Source organism: Cetorhinus maximus, chromosome 12 (genome assembly GCF_964194155.1).
Source record: "Cetorhinus maximus chromosome 12, sCetMax3.hap1.1, whole genome shotgun sequence".
In the NCBI taxonomy this organism is placed as follows: Eukaryota; Metazoa; Chordata; class Chondrichthyes; order Lamniformes; family Cetorhinidae; genus Cetorhinus; species Cetorhinus maximus.
The window spans coordinates 70,674,245-70,695,259 of NC_135890.1; the positions used below are offsets into that span (position 1 = coordinate 70,674,245).

The window sequence follows — 21,015 nt, forward strand, 5'->3', positions numbered from 1 at the left end:
GCTCAATCTCGTCCTGAGACAGTGTTTCATCAATAGCTCCGAAGGTGTGACACCTGTTATTGTGTGAGGGATGGTCCTGTAATGGAAAAGAAAGCCTGTCTTGAATGTTTGAACTGCCCCTTTGGCCAGTCCATTTGAGGAAGGGTGGTACGGTGAAGTTTTTACATGAGTGATACCGTTGAGGCTGCTAAACCGCTGAAACTCAGCACTCGTAAATGCCATGCCATTATCAGAAACGATCACTTCTGGTAGTCCGTTAATGGCAAAGCTTTGACGTAGCTTCTCAATTGTAGCAGAAGACGTTGGTGACTTCACCTCATATATGTCCATCCATTTTGAGTGGGCATCAACAATGAGCAGAAACAATATTCCCATGAAAGGTTCGATGTAGTCAATGTGTACTCGTACCCATGGTCTCCCTGGCCACTCCCAAGGGTGTAACGGAGCTGTTGAAGGTAACTTTTGCAGTTGCTGACATTACACACAATTCTTCACTAAACTCTCTATTTCACCATCCATTCCAAGCCACCATAGGTTGCTGAGCGCTATGGTCTTCATTCGGGATATTCCTGGATATGTGCTGTGTAGTTCAATTAGCAGTGTCTCTCTTCCCTTTGGAGGAACTATCACTTGTGCTCCCCACAATAAGATGCCATCCTGGCTGGTTATTTCACGTCTTCTGTTGAAGTACGGTTTCAGTTCGTTAGATACTGACTCCTGAGACCAACCATGAAGCACTTGTTCTCATACTTGAATAGGACTGGGTTCCGACTTGTCCAGTCTCTGATCGGTTGAGCACATACCAGCGAGTATTCTAAAAAATTTAACAATAAAACAAGTTCCTGTGAAACTGGGACTTCCTCATCGTTTTTTTGTAAAGGCAAACGACTAAAGGCATCGGTGTTTGTGACTTGACTGCGTGGCCTATGTACAAAAGTATACTTGTATGCAGCCAGGATTAAAGCCTTATTTGTGTCTTGTGCCTTTTTTCTATGTGCCTTCTCCTTTCCAGCGCTGACTGTAATCTCGCCCTTCTTTTCGACTTCAATATTGGCCAGACTAATCTCAGATGCAAGCTCGACTTGAGTGAACTCAGTGGTTGAGTCTCCCAGAATTTCGCCATCTGTCTGCTTCTTAGAAAATTCTGTGACTTTTGCCTCCAAAGCCTCTTTGGCTTCATGTAGCTGATTCTTCAGCTTTTCCATCTCTTTTTTGTGTTTGTTTGCTGCCTCCTGGAAAATTGAACATTGTTGTGTCTTCTCTGCCAATTCATTCTTCAGTTTGTTCAGCAAGGTGCTGAATTCTGTTTCTCTTCATACTTTTCCAGAGGTACAACTTTGACCTGAGGGCATCTTGTCATGTGTGAAGGTCTTTCAACAGGTTTTCCTTTTCCTCTTGGATGTTGCTCATCTCCTCTCGAACTGTGTCCTTAAGCAGGGTCTCTTCAAGTTCCTTCTGCTTTTCTTCCATGTTTTGGCTTAAGACAGCCTGCTTCTCTTCAGGTTGTTGAGTCCTTACACACCCCTTTTCCAAAGCAGAAACACTTCCAGTTCCTTTTGGAATCTCAGTGGCCACTCAAGGTTGATTTCCCTTAGCCAATTTCACCTAGAAGGCTTGGTCCCCTGCCTCTCGATACCAACACTGGTAACCTTACTGATTGGCTCCCGTAATGGACAGTTACTCTACTTGGATGTTTTTACCCGTGTATGTTTTTAATTGGGCAGTTGTTTCTTCCAAATTTAATTGATGTTCCCCATTACTCAGACATCTGAAGTTATGTCCCCCAATCACTGTAGTGGAAGCTCTTGTGTCCACTTCCATTCTAACAGGTCTACCATTCACTTTCACTGTTACAGATATTGGTTCTGTCTTTCCAACCCTCAAATTAAATAATGAATAAATATCCGAATTTGTTGCTTCAGGCTTTTGCACATTGCAGATCTCACTGGTTTTTCCCTTTTGTTTGAAAGCCTGCCTGACTCTTTCCTTGCACTGTCTCATTATGTGGCCGTTTCTATGACAATAAAAACATTCTATTTTTTTAAGCTGCCAAGCATTAAAAGACTGTTTCCACCTCTATTGAAATTATTCCTTGTTCTCGCTGCTAAGTCGCTTTTTCAAATTTTCCAGCTATCGGGGGCTGTTTCCCGCTTCTTGGCAGAGTCTTGTCTTTTTACACCCTTTTTGGCCAGGGCTTCCCGCCTGATGTGGGGGACGGCGCCATTTTGCGCTCCCTGTATGGCTTTTGAATCTCTTACTGTGCTTTCCATGGCCAGTGAAATCTCTAGCGCCTTCTTGAAATCCAACTTTGTTTCAGGTAACAATCGCTTCTGAATCATGTCCTCATTCACACCGCACACTAAACGGTCTCTAAGCTTTTCGTTTAGGGATGTACAAAACTCACAATGTCCTGTTAATTGCTCAAGCTTGCCACATAGGTTGCAACTGTCTCCCCCGGGGCTCTATTTCTCAAGTTAAACTTGAACCTTTGACTCCTGACTGAGGCTTTGGTTGGTAATGGCCCTTCACCAGGTTCACCAATTCATCAAAGTTTTTCGAGTCTGCGGCATTGGGTGGTGCCAACTTTGAATTAAGCCATAGGTTTTATTCCCACGTGTACTTCAGAGGATCGCCCGCCCCTTCTCTTCCCCTGTAATCTCATTTGCTTGGAAAAAGAACATGAGACGTTCAGTGTAGTGCGACCAATCGTCCATTGCTGGATCGAAAGGATCAATTCTTCATAATTGCAGCCTTCCATGAGGGAATTACTTCGATGGTTTGAACGGAACTTCTACTTACAGTTACTGTGTGAGGTACAGCACCAATTTCGTTTCTCTTGATTTCTTCTGTTAAACTTGTTTTATCCTCGTCACCAGTTTGTTGTGAGTGGTGGCTGAGTTGGTGCTATTGATGGAGTTGATCAGCAGACACTTCTTAGGTGGAAACTCTTAGTTTATTTACAAAGGTACAAACAAAACATGTGCTTACACTTCAAACTCTCTCTCTACACTACTAACTACTAACTACAGAGGTGGCCCAAGCTACTCTTCTATTGGATACTAAGATCATGTGATCTTCCTTAATAATATTCTTCTTAAAGGTATAATATTCATCAGATAAAACCATAATTACCACTCTGAAGATTATAGCAGAGTAATGTGATGGGATACATTTCAGGAAGAATAAGGACTGTTATATATTTTACATATCTCAGAGCAATGCAGAGATGACTAGTTTCTAAGTATGCAACAGGTTTATTTTCGAGAGTTTTAAAATATCTCTACAATCACAAAATGTCTGCATCAGGCTTATCCCAGCTCTAGCTTCTAGTAGCTTCTTTGGTGTCTTTGCTCTGAGTCTACACCCAGGCTTAACCAATCGAGCACAGTGAACATAGATCAGTCATAGGGCAAAATCTTTTGACTCAGTGGGTGTTTTATTCATGTTGTCTGAAAAAGTGGCGAGTCACCCATGCTGACTCTGAGGAGGAAGCCCGTCATGTCTTCTGCCCATCAGGCAGTTAAGCGGACAGCAGTGGGTCTCCGTCCTGACTGAGGACACCAAAAGACGATGTGCTGCCCACCAAGAGCAGCCAGCCAATCAGAGGCTGGCAGCTCTTGCACTCGATAGCACCATGGAGGAGTCCCAGGACCCCACCACCACCCCAGAGTCCCAGGAGCGTGGAGCAACCCAGGAAAAAAGAAAGCTGTCGGCAGGGGGGGGGGGGTTCTCATCCGGTGGGGTCACTGGGCGAGGGAAGAGGAGCCATGGAAGTGGGCAGCAAGGGCAGGAGTGTGGCTGTCAGCAGCCATCCCCTCTGCCTCAAGTCCATGTCCTCGATCAAGCACAGACTAGTGTAGATTGAGGGATCCTTGCCCTCCAGCTGACTGTAGCCCACACAGTTTTACCAGTCGTGCAGGGCGTATGTCGGTGGGTCTGGCTGGAGCTGGGAAGATCGCAGCGGAGGTGGGAAGAGGCCCTTTAGTGGTCGTTAATTGGCCACTTTTGGCCAATGGTCTGTAAACTAATACTGAAAGGAATGCTACCTCCCACTGCCACCTTTTCCCTTTGTCATCTTCATCCTTTCAAAACCCCCTTTGGCATCGCCTGGTCAATGCTGCCAGATGTCTCTCTTCACTTTGACTCCTTTCAGCTTTGGGTTCTCAATTCAAAGAGAAAGCTTTCTAGGTAATTACTCCCTTATACAATGGTAACAGCACAGAGAAGGCTATTTGGCCCATCGCCCCTATGCTGGCTCTCTGTAACAGCGAAGGTGGGGCAGAAAGGTCAACCATGGGCCTTCCCACCCAGAAAAAACGACCAGAAGAGGCGGGAAGGTGCTGGGTATTGGTCCTGTTGCCATCCCCACCAAATTCTTAGGCCCGCTCACCTCCTTCCTCACATCCTACAGGGGCAGAAGATTCTGGCCATTATCAAACACAGACAACTGAACATTATAAAGACAGATAGGCTAAAATTCTAGAAGGAGTAGAGAAGAGAGGGCCTGAGGCCCACAGGTATTTAAAGGTGGGAAGGAAAACTTTAAAATTGGGAAGGTGTAATGTGAAACATATAAATCATCTCTGGGGAATGCTCCAAGTCTTCACTCTGTACCAGTTCCTGACAGCACAGCTGAGATAGGGAACTCACTCCATGTCAGGAACATGGCTGTGACCCACATTGTGATATGTTGATGCACCAAAAACCAGACAACAACCAATCTGTATTAGAAACCTTTCAAAATATTTGTATATTGTGATTCTGCCCAAGCTATCTGAGCAATTGTGAACACTAAGAAACAATTGTCACAAACTTTGACCACGAGACTGAAGTGACAGGTTAAAAGATGAAACTATAGCAATAGATGGGCACCATTCAACCCTCTGCTGCTTGAATCAGCAGCTGAGTCTAGGAGGCACCATGAATTCACTCACTCGTCAGGAGCCTGGAAGTGATCATGTAAATAAAGAGAAGCCTTCTGAGATCTCTCTTATTGACCCTGGGGAATCACGCCCTAATGGCTTTCAATAGCCATATATTTACTCTTTAATACCATAACAGTCGTCAACCTGTACCCGGAAATGGCTAAAAGCTTTATGTGGCCTGCATACAATACACTCAGAGTGTAGTCAGCAGGTCTGCTGTAATTGAGCTATAGGTACACAGTGTTACCATGCAGGTTAATATTTCAGCTTTGTCCAGTTGAAAGAGCAGTTGGATATTTGATGATTATAGGATCCAGCACCAATGGTCTGTAAACAAATACTGAAAGGAATGACACCTCCCACAGCCACCTTTTCCCTTTATCATCTTTATCTTTTCAAAATCCCCTTTGGCATTTCCTGGTCAATGATGCCAGGTATACCTTCTCACTTTGACTCCTTTCAGCTTTGGGTTCTCAATTCAAAGGGAAAGCTTTCTAGGTAATTACTCCCTTATACAATGGTAACAGCACAGAGGAGGCTGTTTGGCCCATCGTCCCTGTGCTGGCTCCCTGTAACAGCTACTCAGCTAGTCCCACCTTTTCCACATGGCCTGGAATATTTTTTCTCTTCAGATAATGTTCTGATTCCCTTTCAAGAGCCACGATTGAATCTGCCTCCACCCCACTCTCAGGCATTGTATACCAGATCCTAACCACTCACTGCTTAAAAAAGATTTTCCTTAAATCACCTTTATTTCTTTTGCCAATCAGCTTAAATCTGTGCCCTCTGGTTCTGGATCCTTCCACCAATGGGATTAGTTTCTCCCTATCTACTCTGTCCAGACCCCTCATGATTTTTAATATCTCTATCAAATCTCCTCTCAACCTTCTCTTCTACAAGAAAAACAGCCCCAGCTTCTCCAATCTTTCCATGCAACTGAAATTCCTCACCCCTGGAATCATTCTCGCAAGTCTTTTCTGCACCCTCTCCAATGGCTTCACATCCTTCCTAAAGTGTGTGCCTAGAATTGAAGTTAAGGTCAAACCAGTATTTTATAAAGGTTCATCATAACTCCCTTGCTTTTGTGCTCTATGTCCCTATCTATAAAGTCCAGGACACTGTATGCTTTATTTACTGCTTTCTCACCCTGTCCTGCCACCTTCAATGAGTTGTGCAGATATACCCCCAGGTCCTTCTGCTCCTGCACATCTTTGAGAATTGTATCCTTTATTTTATATTGTCTTTCCTCATGCTTCCTGACAAAATATATCACTTCACATTTCTGTGCATTAAATTTCATCTGCCATGTGTTTGCCCATTCCACCAGCCTGTCTATATGCTCTTGAAGTCTATCATTATCCTCCTCACAGTTCACAATACTTCTAAGTTTTGAGTCACCTGCAAAATTTGAAATTGTGCCTTGCACGCAATAGGTAATTAGTATAGAATCATAAAATGGTTATTGCACAGAAAGAGGCCATTTGGCCTGCCATGTATGTGCTGTCCCTCTGAAGGACATTTTGCCTACTGCCACTCCCCTGCCTTTTCCCCGTAGTCCTGCAAATCTTTCGTTTTCGGATAATAACCAATTCTCTTTTCAAAGCCTCGATTAACACTGCCTCCACCACACTGAATTCCAGATCCCAACCACTCGCTGTGTGAAAATATTTTCCCTTATGTCATCATTGCTTCTTTTGCTAACTATCTTTATTCTGTGCCCAGTGGTTCTCGATCCTTCCACCAATGGGAACAGTTTCTCCTTATCTACTCTGTCCAGACCCCTCATGATTTTGAATGTATCAAATATCCTTTCAACCTTCTACATTTGAACATAAGAATTAGGAGCAGGAGTAGGCCACTCAGCCCCTCGAACCTGCTATACCATTCATGAAATCATGGCTGATCTGTTTGTAACCTCAACTCCACATTCTCACCTACCCCTGATAACGTTTCACCCCCTTGCTTATCAAGAATCTATCTACCTCTGCCTTAAAAATATACAAAGACTCCGCTTTTAAGAAAGAGAGTTCCAAAGACTCATGACCCTCTGAGAGAAAGAATTTCTCCTCATCCTTGCCTTAAATAGGTGACTCGTTATTTTTAAACAGTGACCCCTAGCTCTAGGTTCTCCCACAAGAGGAAACATCCTATTCACATCCACCCTGTCAAGACCCCTCAGGATCTTAAATGTTTCTATCAAGTCACCTCTTCTAAATTCCAATGGATACAAGCCTACCCTGTCTAACCTTTCCTCATAAGACAATCTGCCCATTTCTGTTATTAATGTAGTAAATCTTCTCTAAACTGTTCCTAATGTATTTATACCCTTCCTTAAATAAGAAGTCCAATGCTGTACACAGTACTCCAGATGCAGCCTCACCAATGCCCTGTATAACTGAAGCATAACCTCTCTACTTGTGTTCAATTCCCCTTACAATAAACAATAACATTCTATTTGCTTTCCTAATTACTTGCTGTAACTGCGATTCATATACTGGAACACCGAGATCCCTCTGAATCTCAGTGTTCTGCAATTTCTCACCATTAGGATAATATTCTTTATTATTCTTCCTGCCAACATGGACAATTTCACACTTTCTCACATTACACTCCATTTGCCAGATCTTTGTTCACTCACTTAACCTACCTATATTCCTTTGTAGTCTCCTTACGTCCTCGTCACATCTCACTTTCCTACCTATCTTTGTGTCATCAGCAAATTTAGCAAACATACCTTCGGTCCCTTCATCCAAGTCATTTATGTAAACTGTAAAGAGTTGAGGTCCCAGAATTGATCCCGGTTGCACACCGCTCGTTAGATCCTGCCAACCAGAACAGGACCCATTTATACCTATCCTCTGTTTCCTGTTAGCTAGCCAATCTTCTTTCCATGCCAATATGTTACCCTCTACACTGTGAGCTTTTCTTTTCCACAATAACCTTTCCTGTGGAGCCTTATTAAATGCCTTCTGGAAATCTAAGTACAGTACATCCACTGGTTCTCCTTTATCCACAACACATGTGACTCCTTCAAGGAACTCCAATAAATTAGTTAAACATTATTTCCCTTTAACAAAACCATATTGACTCTGCCTGATTACCCTGAATTTATCTAAGTGCCCTGCTATAAAGTCTGTAATAATAGCTTCTAACATTTTCTCTATGACAGATGTTAAGCTAACTGGCCTGAAGTTTCCTGCTTTCTGTTTCCCTTCCTTTTTGAATAAAGGAGTTATATTTGCTATTTCCCAATCTAATGGAGCCTTCCCCAAATCTAGGCAATTTTGGAAAATTGAAACCAATACAATAACTATCTCCCTAGCCACTTCTTTTAAGATCCTAGTATGAACTCCATCAGGACCCGGGAACTTGTCAGCCTGCAGCTCCAACAATTTTCTCAGTACCAATTCCCCGATGATTGTAATTTTCCTGAGTTCCTTCCTCCCTTCTCCTTCCCGATTTACAGCTATTTCTCTTCTCCAAGCAGAATAGTCCCAACTTTTCCAAGTTCCAAAATTAGTTTTGGAACTATATCACACTTCATTCACTGCCGCTGGGTCAAAATCCTGGAACTCCCTTCCTAACAGCACTCTGGGTGCACCTACACCACATGGACTGCAGCAGTTCAAGAAGGTGGCTCACCACCACCTTCTCAAGGGCAATTAGGGATGGGCAGTAAAAATGCTGGTCTAGCCAGTGGCACCCCCACCATCCCGCGAAAGAATAAAAAAAAGTTATTCCCCACTGTATACCATCCACCAATACACAATTTTCCTCCTTCAGGTACCATGCCATTAGAGGGCATTGGTGACCATGGACTTCCATTGGATAGGTCCATGGTTATGCTTTGTAAAGAACTGCAGTGGTTTGCTGTTGCCTTCTGCAGTATGGCCACTCTTACCCCTGCCATCAGGCGCATTGGAATGGTTTACAGACTGATAATCAATCTGTTTGGCTGCATTATGAACATGCCTTCCAAAGCCATCAAGCCCTGGAGTGGGACCCAGAGCTTCTGGCCCAGAGGTAGGGGCACTACCCACTGTGCTACCAGACCTCCACCACCCATAATCTAGTTAAATTCCAAGTATTCACCAGCATTCATTCTTTAACTCTTGGTTCCTTGGTCTCAGTAATATAGGAACCATCTTATTCCATGAAGTATTTATAACAACAACTTGTGTTCATATAGTGCCTTTAAATGTAGTAAAATGTCCCCAAGTGCTTCACAGGAGTGTTACCTGGTCAAAATTAAGGCATTAGAAATCCAAACTGATTTTTCAATCAGTAACCTTGCCCTGGACCACTGCACATCTGCCGAGTCCAGGTATCGGAATACTGAATGGCCCAGAGGGATTTGAGCCGCCATCCCCATTGTCAACTTGGAGCTACCACAACTCCAGGGAGCATGGGTTGGGCTGTCGTTGAGCAGACAGGAGGTACTGGGAAAACCTCCTGAGTGGGCACAGTGGGTGAGGGTGCAACTCATCATCAGGTGAGTGAATGTGCTGCCAAGACCCTCCTGACCACATCCCACAGCTACTCACTGTGGAGTTCAATTTGCATTCCACCCACCCACTCCCTTCCTTTACTCAAGGGCTGTTCGACCCAATGTTCCCATCCCACTCAACAGCCCCCAAGCAGTCAGATAACCAGGACATGACTGCAGAGGGGCAAGGCAACATCACATGTGCCAGTGAACTCAGCAATATTCCACTAGACATTTACCCATCAGAAGAACAGATAATGAGATAAACTTCATTATCTGTTTGTGGGACTTTGCTGTGCACAAATTGGCTGCTGCATCCCCCTACATTACAACAGCGACTAAACTTCAAAGGCACTTCATTAGTTCTAAAGACCTTTGGGATGTCCAGAGGATGCAAAAGATGCTATATAGATGCAGATTTTCTCTTTACATAAGAGAAGTGGGATCAGTATTGGTGCTAAGAGGAACCAATAAACACTTGGCTTTGTTTAGTTCTGTAGTTTTAAGTTTGTTTGCCGAGGCAGCCTATTTGCCTCCTGTTAGATTGTAGTCTTCAACCAGCAGGTTATTTGCACAAGATAGTTCCTAACCAACAGGTTTGTAAATATTCACATAAGGATTAAAACCCGAGGACAGTATCTCTTCATTGTCCTTTTTACTGCTTCATTTCCACGTCTTGTAATTTACTCGATTCTCTCCTGTTCTCCTCTGGCTGGGAATCTGGCTGTCTGAGATCCTGAAAGTATTGCCTTCCCTTGATATCCTAATCTCTTAAAATATATTTCAAATATAACAATTAAAATCAAGCACTTTGAATCAAACAACATAATTGGAACATACATAGTACTCACAAAAAGTACTTAGCAACCTACCAAGGCTCCTTAGGCAGCGCCTTCCAAACCTGTGACCACTACCATGTGGAAGGACAAGGGCAGCAGACACATGGGAACACCACAACCTGCAAGTTCCCCTCCAAGCCACACACCATCCCGACTTGGAAATATATCGCCGTTCCTTCACTGTCACTGGGTCAAAATCCTGGAACTCCCTCCCTAACAGCACCGTGGGTGTACCTACACCACATGAACTGCAGCGGCTAAAAAAGGCAGCTCACCACCACCTTCTCATGGGCAATTAGGGATGAGCAATTAAAATGTTGGCCTAGCCAGCGATGCCCACATCCCATGAAATAATAAGAAATTATGCTTGGGTTAATGGACAGGCATAGAAGAGTGAGCAGTTTGGGCTGAATTGTTAATGATATGTTAATTAGTGTCTTAAGTTACACAGGTGAAAGGCATTGATGAATTAAGAACTTAGAGCTAAGTGGAGAGATTGTCTGTGACTGGTGGGCACCGCAGGGGCTGGAGTGCGTTATCAGCCCTGGGAAGGTTATTTTAATTTGCTAAGTTCCCTCTGTAGTTTTATTTTAGTTACAGTGCCCCTTTAAATAATTGTTAATTTGTTAATTCATTAATTAGTTTGTTTTATTGGTACTCAAAAGAATATAAAGAGAGATTGCAGGGGCACTGGGCTGGTAGGTAGGAGGCAGACATATATAATGCTGCATTCTGTAAATAAACCAACCATCCAGAAAAGGATTTGTGTCTAGTTTCATGCTTCACCACCTGGCATGGTATCCATTTAAAATGTATTGTAGTTCTTTTTAAACCACATAACTGGTTTGCACCTATCTCTGGGCACAAATACTGAGGGAGTTCAAGGCCATGCATCCTTCCTGGTGTGTTTCCAGGCATTGCCAGGCTAGCATCTCTCAATGCTTTCTACCTGCCATCCTGGGGCCTCAGTAGACCGAGTACCATCCAAAAAGCAGGTGCTACATAGACCAATTTCAAGCCCAAAAGTCTCAGCCATGGTAAAGGGTGTAGATTTAACAAGCGGCCTTAGTGTCCATTCACAATGTGAAGAGGAACGTTAGTCAGGCTTCTGATCACTGACCTATACAGGGGGGGGAGGCAGGGTAAGTGTGGCCTGTGAAGGTCCTTACAGTACATCCCTACTGGTAATTATAGTCCATACTCACACATGATGAACGACCAACTTGAGAGCTCACTGAACTGTATCTCAAGAGGGGACAAAAGGCAGGTTCAAGATTTTCAGGGCTGCGCTGTTGCCCTGACATTTGGAAGAGACGTCAAACTGAGGTCTCGACTGTCGTCTCAGGTGGATGCAAAAGATTCCGCCGTGTTATTTCAAAGAAGTGCCAGAGAGTCCTCCCAGTGTCATGGAGTCATTCATACCACTGGACCAATCCAGTCAGTCCCATTCTCCTGTTCCATCCCAGGGGCCCTGCAGATTTATTTCTTCCAAGTAGCCATCTGATTTCTTTTTGAAATCATTGATCGTCTCCGCTTCCACCAACCTCATAGTCCCAGGTTATTTGCACTTGCCCTAGTCAATATTTATCCCACAGCCAACACCCCAAAACACACAATCCGCTCATCTATTTACTTGTTGGTGTTTGGCTGCTGTATTCCGAACATTATAACTGTGGCTACACTTCCAAACTATTTAATTGGCCGTGAAGCATTTGAGAAGTCCTGAGGTTATGAAAGGAGCTAAAAAAATGCAAATCTTTCTTTGTTTTCTGAAAACAACTGAACTGAAATGAGTGAAAATGACCATTTGAATAATATTTAGAATCTGACAATCATGAGGAAGAACAGGAGGTGAGATTTTATTATCTCTGATTCTTATTTTATTTTTTACAGCAGTGCTTTTGCACTTATTTTACGAATGTCATAAATTATCCCTGTTTAAAAAAAATTCTCTTCGGGGTTTCTTTCCTGAAGCCTCCTTGAGGCTGGAATCTTGACAGTTGTCTATTCCTAACCCGACAAACTTGTAGTCAAAGTATTTGTGTGCAAAGTGCCAATGCAGAGAAGGGAAAGATGCTTAGGCCTCAGGCTCCACCTGTGATTCTCAATATGACTTTTTAAAAGAATTCTTTTTAAAAACGAGGCTGCCAATTTTATTCTACTTTTTGATAAAAAAATGGGAACTATCAAGGCCTTATATTAGGAATGCCACATCTTAAAAGCACAAATCAGACAGTGCTGTGTTTAAATTGAGTCCAGTCCAGTAACAGAGAAAGTACCACAGCACGAATATGGGTTAAAGCAATTTGGAGAGGTTGGTCCTCAAGGGCATTTCTCTCTCTTGTTGAGCTATGCGTAGAATGCCCAGAAGAAGACGCAGACAGCCAGCAGAATGATGGCGTTAACGTTGACCACGTTTCTCCACAGGGGCACCTCCGAAATGTCGGTCAGCTTTTGCTTCAGGGCTTTCTGCTCCTCCTCGCTCAGCTTCTTGGTCTTCTGCTCGAACCCACAGAACCAGTTGTAGGCTTTCTTCCAGCAACTCACACCCTCGGGTGACTCTGAGGCAACAAGAACAATACAAAGCACAGGTTGTGAGTTCTACATCCTGGGGTTTGAATGGACACAGAAACAAGCCATTCAAATCTGCTCTGCCATTCAAATCGCTGACCGCTGATCTCTACCTCAACCTCATTCACACACGTTTGCTCCATAACCCTTAACACGTTCACCTAGCAAAAATCTAGCGATCTCAGTCTTGGAAATCCCATTGACCCCCCACCCCAGTACCCATAACCTTTTAGGGGAAGGGAATTCCCTATTTAACATAAGAAACAGGAGCAGGAGTAGGCCATTCGGCCCATTGAGCCTGTCATTCAATAAGATTGTGCTTGATCTGATTGCAGCCTTAACTCTACTTTCCTGCTTGTCCCCCATAATCCTCGACTCCCTTGAAGATCAAAAATATTTCCACTCTCCTTTCTATGAAAAAACGCTTCCTAATTTTGGTCCCAAGTGGCCTGACTCTAATTTTAAGATTATGTCACATTGTCCATGATTCCCCCACGTGATTGTAACCTCTGACCTCTCTGGCAGGTGCAATGTGGTGTCACACATTTACACCCTGACCCAAATGGGGAATAGGTTTCTGTTTGGGTATGCGGCACATAAAGTGCATTTTATATCCAAGACAAACACTCATCAGCTTTTAAACTTATTAAGCATTCACAGAGATGCGGGAGATAATCACTCATGTTATGTGTTTATTTATATACATATATACATACGTGTATATATATTTATGTATGCATGTATGTCTATAGTTATGTTTGTATTTGTGTGTATAGAATCATAGAATGATCCAGCCCAGAAGGAATCCATTCAGCTCATTGTGCTGGTGCTGGCTCTTCAATGGAGCTACCCAATTATTCCTACCCCCCTGCTTTTTTACCCATAAGCCCTGTAAATTTTTCATTCAAACATTTAATCAATTATCCTGTAAATGTTACAACTGAATCTGCTTCCTCCATCTTTTCAAGCAGTGCATTCCAAATCACAACTCGCTGTGTAAAACAAGGTTATCTCACGTGGCCTCTGGTTCTTTTCTAATCATGGCCAGGATTTTATGGCCCCGCCACGGTGTGTTTCCCCCCCGGCGGATGCGTGAAGCCATTTAAATCTCCATTCAGCTCAGCGGGGCCGTAATATCCCGCCGGGCGGGAGGGGCAATAAAATCCTGGCCCACCTTAAACCTGGGCCCTCTGCTTACTGACTCCTCTCCCACTGGAAACAGTTTCTTCTTATCGACTCTATCCACGCCCTGCATGATATTGAAAACCTCTGCTAAATCTCTTCTTAACCTTCCCTGCTCTAAGGAGAACAATCCCAGATTCTCCAGTCTCTCCACATTAACTGAAGTTCCTCCTCTCTGGTACTCTTCTGGTAAATCTTCTCAGCAGCCTCTCTCTAAGGCCTTCCTAATGCCTGGTGCCCAGTATCGAACACAATACTCCAGCTGAGGCTGAACCAGTGTTTTACAAAGGTTTAGCATAAACTTCCTTGCTTTTGTACTTTATTCCTCTGTTATAAGGATCTTATGTGTTTTTTAACTGGCTGTTTTTTTCACTTGTCCTATCATCTTCAAAGATTTGTGTCAATACACTCCCTCTTGCAGGTCCCTCCATTCTTACACCCGCTTTTAAATTTGTACCTTTTATTTTATATTGTCTCTCCATTTCTATCCACCAAGATGTGTCAATTCAGTTCTGTTGAAGGATCATTCGGACTCGAATTGTTAACTGTGTTCCTCTCCGCAGATGCTGCCAGACCTGCTGAGTTTTTCCAGGTATTTCTGTTTTTGTATCAATTCATACTTCTCTGCACTAAATTTCACCTGCCACATCTATAACCTTCTGACTATGCATGTTCGTGCACATGAGTGTGTGTGTGCGTGAGTATGCGTGTGCGTGCGCATGTGTGTTGTGTGTGTGTGTGCGAGAGTGTGTGTGTGCGTGTGTATGTGCATGAGAGTGTGTGCATGAGAGAGTGTGTGCGTGTGAGAGTGCGTGTATTTTTAAATCTTAAAAGAAATTATTCACGGGATGTGGGTGACGCTGGCTAGGCCAGCATTTATTGCCCATCCCGAATTGCCCTTGAGAAGGTGGTGGTGAGCTGCCTTCTTCAACCACTGCAGTCTATGTGGTGTAGGTACATCCACTGTGCTGTTAGGGAGGGAACTCCAGGATTTTAACCCAGTGACAGTGAAGGAACGGCGATATATTTCCAAGTCAGGATGGTGCGTGGCTTGGAGGGGAACTTCCAGGTCATGGTGTTCCCATGTGTCTGCTGCCCTTCTCCTTCTAGATGGTAGTGGTCATGGGTTTGGAAGGTGCGATTGAAGGAGCCTTGGTGAGTTGCTGCAGTGCATCTTGTAGATGGTACACACTGTTGCTACTATGTGTAGGGGGTGGAAGGAGTGAATGTTTAAGGTGGTGGATGGGTTGCCAATCAAATGGGCAGCTTTACACTGGATGGTGTCAAGCTTCTTGAGTGTTGTTGAAGCTGCACTATAATAAACTTGGAGGGTGCAGGACGGGTTTCTTATAAGAAACAGTGAACTTTATTAACAGACTTCAGAGGAGACTACACGCTTGTTCCTAGACTAAGGCTAAAAAGCTCTGCCCCTAAGATTCCCCACACTTAGGGCTGATTGGTCCATACAGTCACATGGTCCCCATAACTATAAGAAATTGTTTAACCTACAATCATTACATTCCTCCCCCTTTACTTTTGTTTAACCCTATCATTTACAAAACATCTTAACCCATATTATATACAATTATTTACAGTTCATGCCATTATAAATTTAGCCTTTGAGGAGGTTTTCAGATTCGGGTAGATCAACGCAACTCTACAGCTGGAGGTTCTTCCATCGAATTGACTTGCACAGAAACTGCAGCTTCAGGGACATCCCTAGACAATGGCAGCTCAAAATTATTTACTTCAACAGAGACATCGGGTATGTCTATACTATGTCGATCTGGCACTTCAGGGGCCAAAGTTTCGACTTCGATTTCAGGTGGACTGACTGGTTCTTGGAGGGTTTCTCAACTTCTGAGATGATCCACTGTTCCCTAACAATCCTGTTTTCCACTTCTACCTGATAAGATAACGATCCTGTTTCTGAGATGATTGTACCAGGGACCCATCTCGTCCCAGTTGCAAAATTCCATACAAAAAGCCTCTCCCACAGTAAACTCTTGACCTTTACTGTGAACATCATGATTCACTTTCTGACTCCCCTGGTTTCTCTCCCCCTTGCCCTCTAAATTAGGGAATATTAAACTCAATCTTGTATGAAGTCGGCAGTTCATTAACAATTCTGAAGGTGTTAAACCAGTGGCCGCATGAGGAGTTGTGCGCTAGCTGAACAGGAATCTTGAAATTTGTGTTTCTAATGTTCCCTCTGATAGTTTCTTCATGCCTGTTTTAAAGATTCGTACTGCTATTTCTGCCAAGTCATTAGAAGAGGGATGGTATGTGCTGTTCTGATGTGTTTAATCCCATTTACGTTCACAAATCTTTGGAATTCAGTGCTAGTGAAAGCAGTACCAATGTCTGACACAATAACTTCAGGTAAACCATGAGCACTGAAATTCTGGCGCAGTTTTTCAATGGTTGCAGATGAAGTAGGTGATCTCACTTCAAACATGTCCATCTATTTGGAATGTGCATCAATAACCACAAGAAACATGGTACCTAGAAATAGACCTACTTACTCTATATGTAGTCTAACTCAGGGTCGACCAGGCCACTCCAACGGGTGCAGTGGGGCTGAAATGGGCAACTTCTGCTGTTGCTGACAATGGAGACAGTGTTTCATCAATTTTTCTCTATCACTTTCTCTATCTGGCCACCAGATGTAAATTCGTGCGATCATCTTCATTTTCAAAATACCAGGATGCGCACTATGAAGTTCTTCCAATAATGGTTCTCTTCCTTGCACAGGGATAACTAAACTAGCTCCCCATAACAAGATACCATCTTAACAACTCAGTTCAGATCTACGGGTAAAGACTGGGTTTAATTCTTCTGGGACTTATGCATTTGACCATCGTTACAATACCTGTTCATAGACTCTTGCTAAAATTGGATCCCGGTTTGTCCAATTCTTTACCTGTCTCACGCAGACTGATGAGGAGTCCAGGAAATTTAATGCAAGTACTACCTCTTGAGGTACTGGAACATGTGTTATACCAACTGGCAAAGGGAGACAACTGAGGGCGTCTGCATTTGCTATACGCACACCCAGATGTTGCATTAAAGTGTACTCATATGCCGATAAAATTAAAGCCCATCTTTGAACTCTAGCAGAAGCTATCAGTGGGATTACCTTATCCTCACTAAATAATCCTAACAGTAGTTTGTGATCTGACACTATGGTGAAATGTCGACCGTGTAAATATTGATGGAAATTCTTTACTCCAAATATGATAGACAAGCCTCTTTTTCAATTTGCAAGTAACCTTTCTCAGCTTCAGAAAGGGTTCTGGATACATATCCTATCGGTCTTTCAGATCCATCTTGCTCCCACTCCATAGGGAGATGCATTACAAGTGAGTAGCAGACACGACGAGTATAAAAGCTTTTTGACTCTTGTGAAAGCTTCCTGTTGCTGTGCCTTCAAGGACCATCTGTGCTCCTTCTTCAATAATAAATGTAAGGGGACTAACACTAGATAGATTAGGCAAGAATCCACCGTAATAGTTTACCATGCCCGAAAAAGACTTGAGCTCTGCGACGTTAGTAGGAGAGGGCACTTCCTTGATTGCCTGGACTTTCTCCTCTAATGGATGAAACCCTTGGGCTTCCACTTGATGAAGCAGATATGTACCTTCCTTTGCTCGGAAGGTGCACTTTTCTTTTTTTTAAACGAGCGCCAGCCTCTAAAAATCTCTTCAGAACCTCTTCCAGGTTTGCCACATGCTCTGCTTCTGCAGATCCTGTGGTAAGGACATCGTCCAGGTACACTATAACTCCGGGGAGTCCTTGTAGTAAGCTTTCCATGGTTCTCTGGAAAATTTCACAGGCAGAGGACACCCTGAAGAGTAGGTGTGTATACTGGTACAGGCCCTTGTGCGTGTTTATGGTGACACAACTTCTTGATGTGTTGTCCGGCTCGAGCTGCTGATACGCATGACTCATATCCAGTTTAGTATAGGATCTTCCTCCAGTTACAACAAGTATTGGCAGCTGAGCTGTCTGTTGTCTGTATGTATGATACAGGTACACAGGTGATGCCTTTCACCTGTATTGCTTCACCTGTATATGTTTTTAACTGAGCAACGGTTTTCTCCAAACTCAATGGCTCGGTACCTTCTGTGAGGTATTTAAAGTTGTGTTCTCCCATCATTGTGGTTGATGCTCCTGTGTCCCCCTCCATGAGCAGAGGCTTCCCATTTACTTGAAGTGTAACAGTGATTGGTTCAGTTTTCCTGGCTTTCAGATTGTGTAGGGAATAAACATCAACTTCTGGCTCATCTATATTGTGCACTTCATTTAACTTGACCTGGTGTCTGAATGGCTGCCTTGATCGAGCTCTGCACTGTTTAACAACATGCCCTTTCTTGTGGCAGTGGTGGCATCCTGCCTCTTTAAATCTACAGACTTCAGGTGTGTGATTTCCCCCACGACGGTAACACTTTAACTCCTGGGTTACTGGTGAGCTGCTTCCAGCATCTCTTTTTGTTTTTCTAGCGGTAGGGACCGCTTCACTGTAGCCTTCCTGATCTTCGCGCCACGCCCAGTGGCAGGTTCCTGCCCTAGCTGCAGAACGACGCCATGTTGCACACTCTGCAGAGCCTTTGAGTCCCTCTCAGCACCCTCCATTGCTAGCGCTATCTCCATGGTCTATCTCAAATTCTGCAAACAAACGCCGCTGAATGGAGTCATCGTTTGTGCCTCAAGCCAAACAATCTCGCAACATATTGTTTAGAGTATCAATGAAGTCACAGTGCTCTGTTAACTGTTTTAACTTTGTGATGTACATTGCGATCAACTCACTGGGGGCCCTTACTCGAGAGTTAAACTTGAATCTTTGCATGATCAATGAGAGTTTAGGTTGAAAATGTCCTTTCTCGAGGTCGACTAGCTCGGTGAAGACCTGGAATTTGGTGCGTTTGGAGCTGTCACGCTACAGATTAGGTTATACATTTTGGTCTTGCAGACACTTAGGAGAATTGCCTTCTGTTTCTCCTCCACTGTTATTTCATTGGCTACAAAGTAGAAACCTAATCGCTCAATGTATTGACTCCAGTCCTTGATGGATGAGTTATACGGTCAATTCTGCCAAAGAGAGGCATTGCTGGTGAGTACACTTCTCTTTTCTTCCCTTAAAATATCGGAATATTCACAGTCGTGAGGTGAAGTGCTGCCTCGGCACTATCTATCCTCGTCCCCAGTTGTAATAAACTTGGAGAGTGCAAGATGGGTTTCTTATAAGAAACAGTGAACTTTGTTAACAGGTTCCTACGAGGCTACACGCTTGTTCCCAGACCAAGGCTAAAAAGTTCCACCCCTAAGATTCCCTGCACTTAGGGCTGATTGGTCTATATAGTCACATGATCTTCTTAACAGTCAGAAATGGGTTAACTTACAATCATTACATGCACTCATCCAGGCAAGTGGAGAGTATTCCATCACACTCCTGACTTGTGCCTTGTAGATGGTGGACAGGCTTTGGGGAGTCAGGAGGTGAGTTACTCACTGCAGGATTCCTAGCTTCTGACCTGCTCTTGTAGCCACAGTATTTATATGGCTGGTCCAGTTCAGTTTCTGCTCAATGGTAACTCCCAGGATGTGGTAGGACTGCAGAGCTTTGAACCGAGCCTTTGGTATAGGGACATTTGGCTTTGTCTATAACATGCTGCTTCCACTATACAGCTTACCTGTGTTGCAGCTTCAAGTTGGCATCTCATTTTCAGGTATGCCTGGTGCTGCTCCTGGCATGGTCTCCTGCACTGCAGGGTTGACTCCCTGGCTTGGTGGTAATGGTAGAGTGGGGGATATGCTGGGCCATGAGGTTATAGATTGTGTTCAAGTACAATTCTGCTGCTGCTGATAGCCCACAGCGCCTCATGGATGCCCAGTCTTGAGTTGCTAGATCTGTTCGAAATCTATCCTATTTAGCATGGTGGTAGTGCCACCACCAACACGATGGATGGTGTCCTTAATGTGAAGGTGGGACTTCATCTCCACAAGGACTGTGTGTTGGTCACTCCAACCAATACTGTCATGACAGATGCATCTGCAGCAGGTAGATTGGTGAGGGGAAAGTAAAATAGGTTTTTTACCTCTTGTTGGTCCTCTCACCAGCTACCACTGGCACAGTCTGGCAGATATCTCCATCAAGACTCAGCCAGCTCAGTCTGTAGTGGTGCTACCATGGCACTCTTGGTGATGGGCATTGAAGTCCCCCACCCAGAGTACATTCTGTGCCCTTGCCACCCTCAGTGCTTCTTTCAAGTGACGTTCAACATGGAGGAGCACTGATTCATCAGCTGAGGGAGGGCGGTATGTGGTAATCAGCAGGAGGTTTCCTTGCCCATGTTTGACCTGATGCCATGAGACTTCATGGGGTCTGGAGTCAATGTTGAGAACTCCCAGGGCAACTCCCTCCCAACTGTATAACACTGTGCTGCTACTGCCTCTGATGTGTGTGCAAATGTCTATGTGTTTGTCTATGTATTTGCTTGTGTTTATGTCTATGTGTTTGTGGGTGTTTGTGTGTATAAAGAGAAAGAAGAACCAAAGGTATTAAAGAGCAGAGATCAAGCAGAGATAGTTACAGGAAGGTAGATACAATCTTTTGTGAGAATGTCTTGTAATATCACCTTCATCCATGTCCATTTTGCTGTCATTATCTTCATTATTCCAGTTATCGTTATCCAAATCTACACGTTCTTCTTTGTTGTTCCGTAAGCTCCAACACAGACGGTAAAGCTGAAATGAAAATAACATTTTATTATAATTAAATTGTCAATGAAAAACCTACTTTCAAATCTTAGAGTGAGGATGATCCTACAATGGTTGTGCAGGGTTCAACATAAATATCGCAATATCTTCACTGTGGAGATCATCCACTAACATCCCAAATACACTGACTAACCCAAACATCCCAAAGACACTGATTATTCCAAACACACGGATCATCTCAAAGATCCCAAGCACATGGATCATTCCCAAACACAGATCATCCCAAACACAC

The 21,015-nt window shown here is 43.7% G+C and overlaps 1 protein-coding gene across 1 annotated transcript in view; it reads right to left on the reverse strand.

The window, feature by feature from the left end:
• Nucleotides 1-12,107: 12,107 nt before the first annotated feature.
• slc5a1 (solute carrier family 5 member 1) overlaps nt 12,108-21,015 on the reverse strand; it is a 95,964-nt gene continuing 87,056 nt past the window's right edge. The window contains exons 14-15 of the mRNA XM_078553856.1: nt 20,642-20,750; nt 12,108-12,811 (exon numbers count right to left, since the gene is read on the reverse strand). Of these exons, the coding sequence (XP_078409982.1) occupies nt 12,600-12,811; nt 20,642-20,750 (321 nt within the window). The 3' untranslated portion in view covers nt 12,108-12,599. The remainder of the gene's footprint in view (nt 12,812-20,641; nt 20,751-21,015) is intronic.